This window comes from Sturnira hondurensis, unplaced genomic scaffold (assembly GCF_014824575.4).
Source record: "Sturnira hondurensis isolate 20B ecotype Veracruz unplaced genomic scaffold, ASM1482457v3 Scaffold0006571, whole genome shotgun sequence".
NCBI lineage: Eukaryota > Metazoa > Chordata > Mammalia > Chiroptera > Phyllostomidae > Sturnira > Sturnira hondurensis.
The window spans coordinates 300,321-307,102 of record NW_028079202.1 but is presented as its reverse complement, the minus strand read 5'-3'; the positions used below and the strand labels follow the sequence as shown (position 1 = coordinate 307,102).

The 6,782-nt window shown below is 36.9% G+C and overlaps 1 protein-coding gene across 1 annotated transcript; it reads left to right on the top strand.

Moving 5' to 3' along the window:
- The first annotated feature begins 4,010 nt into the window (after window positions 1–4,010).
- Window positions 4,011–4,387, top strand: LOC118989885 (60S acidic ribosomal protein P1-like). Its single transcript, XM_037050235.1, has one exon. It carries the CDS (start codon window positions 4,058–4,060, stop codon window positions 4,343–4,345), a length of 288 nt encoding a protein of 95 aa, XP_036906130.1. The 5' UTR covers window positions 4,011–4,057; the 3' UTR covers window positions 4,346–4,387.
- Window positions 4,388–6,782: the final 2,395 nt, after the last annotated feature.

Genomic DNA, 6,782 nt, shown 5'->3' with positions numbered 1-6,782 from the left:
AAGGGAACCATACATTGATGTTTCTCTCCTTCCCCTTCCCCTCTAAAGATAAATAAATAAATAAATAAAATCTTAAAAAAAAAGAATAAATAATTATTCATATGAGCCTGTATCATAAATGTACAACTAAAGATTAAAACAAAACTAACAAAATTCTTAATTTTTTTCTGAAACAACAGAAGAGTTTATCTTCAAAATCCAAACATCAACAAACTCTGACTGTGGCCTACAGGCTGCCTATTTGTAAATAACATTTCACAAGGACATGGCACACCATCTTTCGCATACTATTTAGTCCCTTCTCACACTAAGGCAGAGCTGATTAGCTGCAGCAGAGACAAAGTAGTTCCCAAAGCCAAAAAAAAGTGCTTACCTGACTCTAGAGGAAAAGGATTCCCATTATCTCAAGTTATGAGAAAGTACAGCTATGAGACTAGACTGGTATTATAAGGCAGTGAAGGAAGGAAGGACTTCAAGCTTTACAGGAAACTTTAGTACAACAAAACTTTGTAATGCATGAGGAAAAACTGACAAACCTGTAATCAACTTGGACAATATTCACACTTATCTTGCAGGTGGTAAAGAAAATCCAGAGAAATGGGTAAGGATATAAAAATTTAACCATTACATATTTTTATCAAAAGCAAAATCTGAGCCAAAGGTCAATCAATAAAGCCAAAAGCTTTTTGTGAAGAGTATTTAGGTAGAAAATCCTCTTGGAAGACTGAAGAATCTGGAAGAAATATCAACTAGTCAGGACCTAATAATTAAATCCTGGGGCAAAGTTTTACATAGTATTAGACACTGACATATTTTGTCTGCCTTCCATCCAGTCATTTTGTAATATCAATAATACCCAAATTTCCCAAATTTCCATTTGGGTAATTACTTTCCTTTGTTTAATAAAGATTTGTTAGAGGTAGAGGAGGGACAGAAATCAGATTCTCAGTTTCCCTATCACCTTGAGGATGAATTAACATTTTTAGCTCAGAGACTAATTGGAGTGGAAAATAAACCCATGGGCAGCTTACTCTGTAAAATCACCATTCAGAAAATTTTTGCTTACTCAAAATGCCTTAAGTTATCCCTTGAGACAAGTCACTTGCATTCTTTGGTCAGACCTCAGAGTCACTTTCAGATTCACTTCTGGCATGGTCCCCTGGCCATCTGTGGCTGGTTAGATTCCCCCACACACCCCAAAGAACTGACACCATGAAAATGAAACATTGACCTTGGCCATATGGCCCAAGCCCGCTTCATTCTCTTTTCCTGCTAGCCCCACTTCCAGAGAATTGACCTTTTCTCCTGTCTCCATTGTCTTCCTTGGCAAAATCATAAAATGACTGGGTTGTGACTCTCTGATGATGTTTTGACCTCTACAGATATTCAATATATTCTTTATATTTATAATCTATTTACATATACCAGAAAAAATGCCCTTTGTGTGTTGAACATTACCTTGACTCAGGAGGTTTGCTGTATCTATGGCCCTGTTTGAACTAACCCTTTGTGCCCTCCTTAGGATAATTCTCTCTTCCCACCCCTCTGTTCTCTACTCTTCATAGCTTTGTCCCTGGATGACACCCAGAATAACAAGAGACAGATGTCACTGCATACTCTGCTCTCATGCCAGTCCTGCTGGATGCCAGTCTTGGCAACAGAATATGGGAAAATGCAGGGGGAATCACAACTTAACCTACTGCCTTTGTTCCCTGAATTAAAGCTTTTGACTTAAAAGATGTAGTGTGTGTGCATGTGTGTGTATTCACATATACATTCTACACACTATGGAATACTATTCAGCTATGAAAAGGAATGAAATCTTGCCAATTGTGACAGGACAGATGAACCTAGGGGGTATTGTGCTAAATTAAATAAGTCAGACAGAGAAAGACCACATGATCTCACTTGTATATGAAATCTTAAAAAACCAAAACAGTGAACAACAGAAGAAAACAACTCATAGGAACAATAGACCAAAGTGATGGTTACTGGAGGGGATGAGATTATGGGGAATGAGTGAAAAAGGAGACAGGGAGTATAGTCAATAATATTGTGATATGTTTGCTTGATGACAGGTGATTACTAGGCATAGTGGGGTGATCCATTGTAAGGTATAAAAATGTCAAGTCACTATACTACAAATCTGAAACTAGTAAAACCAATATAAGATTATATACCAATGATACTGAAATTTAAAAAAATTGCCTTAGAAAAGCTTAATTTACACAACTACAAACGAATTTAAATTAAATTTTGTATTGTGAAATTAAATTTTCTGTTGCTATAGAAAATATAAAAAAATATATCTTCCTAAATGTAAAAAAATAGATCTTCATAAAAATTGAGTTCTGAAAAGTGATATCAAGACTATAAAAAATAGGTAAGAATGCAGTTGAAGCCCCAATTACAGATCTAGCAAATCCATTGTTTTTCCTGAGCCTCTTTGTTAGTATTTTAGTATGAGTTCTGTAGGACATTGTCACAGCGCAGGGGAGAATGACTGAGGAAACATTTCAAACAAGGTAATGGGAGGAAAGTGTGGCAGGAGGTGTGAAGCAACATGGGTCTAAATAAAAAACTGATAAAATTGGGTGGAAGGGCATAAAATTGTTGCTTGAAGAAGACTATAAAAATGAGTACTACTGTAAAGCATGGGATGAGACGAAGCTTACAGATAGATGTGTTATTGGATCTACAATTTTATTTACTTATTTTATTTTTGAGGCCCTTTTTTCAGATTTTATTTATTTTTAGAGAGAGAGGAAGAGAAGGAGAAAGAGAAGTAGAGAAACATCAATGTGTGCTTGCCTCTCATGCCCCTGCTGGGTACCTGGCCACAACCCAAATATGTGCCCTAACTGACAATCAAACTGGCAACTCTTTGGTTCACAGTCAGGCACTCAGTCCACTGAGCCACACCAGCCAGGGTGGATCTACAATTTTATTACTATTGGACTAATAAGCATATACTTCTTTTACTTGGACTGTCTGCTGGGCATAATGCTACACTGTTTTGCCATATCTATTCCTGTAGCAACTATGAATAAAATCTATGTTAATCTCTGTTGCTCATGAAATCACACAACTAGAAAAATATCAAACCTGAATTTGAATTCTGATGGTCTGGAAACAGAGCCCATATATTTGATCACTGTTTATATCTCTTCTATGATGTATAGCCATTTTTTGTGAATCACGAGTAATCCTGCTGTGGAGGAAATCAGAGTTTCAGTCAACAGCAAGAAGCTGTAAACACTTTACTCTCTGACAAACATAAAGGGACCCACCCAGATGGCCAGAAATTTTGGGCCTGTCAAGCCAATGAGAAGAACTTCGGGAAGGTAGAGCCTCCTGCATCAGTCAGGCTACCACATTGATGTTACTTTGAGAAGAGATGGACCATCCCTGCTAAGCCGTGCCCAGAGGGCAGATTCCTGAGAAAATTAACCAAATATCCTTGCTTTAAACCATAAAATTCAAAGGTGATTTGTTATATAGCAACAGATTACTGGAAACAATAGTGCTATCTTAACTTGCCCCAGAATAATTAATTGCTCAGAAAGTGCACAAAATTCTGCAAATGAAAGCTCTACTTACTTAAAATTTATTTATATGAAAATTTCAGTTATATTCAAATACACTTATTTTATAACTATAAACTTGTATTCCTCAGTAAAAGTAGAGTTATTTGACTGTAAACATAATTCAGTTGCACATTTTAAATGGTTCTGAAGGGTTTATATGTTTCACCTAGTTGTACAAATTTCCATGTGGATGATATGGAAGATAATATGGATGATAACATTTTAAAGAAATTATTATAAAAAGTTATTCAATCATAAAACTTGAAAAAAAACTTTTTTTCAGCTGTCACTAAGGTGCTCAGTTCTAGCAAGGAAGTTAATTCAGTATTGGGGTGAGGCCCTCATGTCATCTGACAACTAGCACAACTCCAGGCAGTGCTTGCCCAGCATTTGCCCATATCACGGCCTCAGTCCCAGAGCCCACCTGCATCTACTAAGCTTTTATCCTGCATGATAATGAGGTGACAGTGATGGAGCATAAGATCAATGCCCTCATTAAAGCAGCTGGTGTAAATGTTGAACCTTTCTGTCCAGGTTTGTTTGCTAAGGCTCTGGCCAATGTCAACATTGGGAGCCTCATCTGTAATGTAGGGGCTGGTGGACCTGCTCCAGCAGCTACTGCTACACCAGCAGAAGGTCCTGCCCCCTCAACTGCTGCTGCCTCAGCTGAGGAAAAGAAAGTGGAAGCAAAGAAAGAAGAATCTGACAAATCTGATGAAGGCATGGGCTTTGGTCTTTTGACTAAACCTCTTTTGTAACACAGTCAATAAAAAGTTGAACTTAAAAAAAAACTTGAAAAAGTCTTTTACTAATGGATGAAATTGATTATGAAATACAACTAGTAGGTCATTAATACATCAATATCTGTATTTACCTAATATTTTATTGTATTTCTCAAATGAATACAAGATGGATTTTTTACTAAGCCTTATAGACACACCTATAAATTATGGCTAAGTTTAGTCCTGTCTATATGTAGAAAAGTTTGCAAAGCATTAATATAGATAAAATTGTCCTTATTTTATTATTGTTCAAGTACAATTGTCTACATTTCCCCCCAAACTTCTCCTACCCCAGACATCCCCACCTCCCACCCTTGATCCTACCCCCACTTTGGCTTTCTCCATGTGTCTGTTAAACACATTTCTTAATGGCCACCCCCCTTTTCACTCCATTATTCCCTCCCAACTCCCCTCTGGTTACTGTAAATTTCTTCTTAATTTTATTGTCTCTGATTATATTCTGCTTGCTTCTTTGCTATGTTGATTAGGTCCCACTTATAGTTGAGACCATATGGTATTTGTCCTTCACTGCTTGGCTCATTTCACTTAACATAATGTTCTCCAGATTCATCTAAGCTGTCACCAAGAGTAAGAGCTCCTCTTTCATTTCTGTTGCATAGTATTCCATCATGTAAATGTATCACGTTTTTTGATCCCCTAATTTACTGATGGGCACTTAGGTTGCTTTCAGCACTGGGGTGTTGTAAAGTGCGTTGCTATGAACATTGGGGTACACAAGTTCTTTTAAATTGCTGTTGCAGGATTTTTAGGATATAGTCTCAGAATGAAACTGCCAGGTCAAAAGACAGGTCTATTTTCAGTTTTGTGAGGAAATTCCATATTGTTTTCCACAATGGCTGTACAAGCCTGCATTCCCACCAATAGTGCACTAGGGTTTCCTTTTCTCCAGAACCTCACCAGCACTTGTTGTTTGTTGATTTGCTTACAATGGCCATTCTAATCAGTGTGCAGTGGTATCTCATAGTGGTTTTAATTTGCATCTGTCTGATGGATAGTGATGCTTAGCATCCTTTCATATGCCTATGAGCCCTCTATACATCCACCTCAGAGAAATGTCTGTTCAGGTCCTTTCCCCATTTTTAAATTGGATTGTTTGTCTTTCTGTCATGGAGTTGTGTGAGTTCTTCATACGTTTTGAAGATCAAACCCTTAAGGCAAACAGAAAATGTATTTGAAAACAAGTCTGTTTAATGCCAAACCCATGTTCTTTGTAGTATTTTTTTTTCTTGGTTGAATGACTTAGCTTTGAGAAACTCTTTAGACCTTCATGTTTCTATAATATATACTAACTTGGGCTTACAACTAGATTTGGAAGCTTATGCTTTGAGATTAGAAATGGTGATAATGCATGCAGTGTATCTTGTTGAGCCTGGATTATTTCAGTACTTTGTAGATTTAGCAGCATCCTGATCCAGATTGACCTGAACCTCAGGAGGCCATGGAGGGTTTTCCTCTAATTCAGTTTTGATCAAAGTCAATTGCAAATGCACTTAGCTCAGGGATGGAAAGTAAATAAGGTCACACCTCTGAGTCCACACTGTAAATCCTGCCTTTGCAACTTTGAGTGAGCTTTTTGTTAACCTTGGCAGAGAGAACTATTCTGCATATTCCAAATTAAAAAAAAAGAACTACTCAGTGCATATGAGCCTATTACATTCTCTATGTGAAAATTGATAATAAGTAATAAAATATACTCATAAATATTTATATTTCTCAGAAGTTTTAACTAAAATGAAAGTCAGTTTTGCTGGCCAGCTACATTGAAAAAGAGAAATGTGTCAAATTAATATCACTTTTATACAGTTTTGAAAATGCCTTATCTTTCTAGTTATATTCTCTTCTAGTTACACCAATTTTAAGTCTACTGGTTTTTATTGGTCATGGTAGTTTCTCATGATAGTGTAGTAGTGTGTGTGTGATTGTGAGTGTGTGTTAGTTTTGATATTAATTTGCTTGGCATTTTTTATTCATAATTTCAAAAATTCAAAAAAACCCTAATACTTAACATAGTTTTTGAGTTATCAGCAGTGAATAGTAGAGCTCACTTGTTGAGGGACGTGTGGGCAACCTTGTGAAAAGGCTGCACTACAGATTGAACCCAAAGGTTTCTCGAGCAGAGCAGAACTTTGTTGTTAAAGCTACCACCTTCACAGGGACCCAGTTAAGAAGAGCCAAAATCAAAGCTGCTTTTGATAGAAAGTAAAAACTTGAATGGGAGAGACCCTACCCCTGTCACTCTGATGCAACCATAGTCTCCTCACTGGGCAGGAAATTGCTTTAACTTTATCAAAGGCCCTTACTCTGTCTGCTGAGGTCTAGATTGCCTTCATAATGATGATTAGGTGCAAGAAAAATCTTATTTATTATCTGGACAAGATAAGTTTTCCCATTG

Coding starts and splice junctions, on each gene's coding strand:
- LOC118989885 (XM_037050235.1), top strand. CDS start 4,058: ATGGAGCATAAGATCAATGCCCTCATTAAAGCAGCTGGTGTAAATGTT.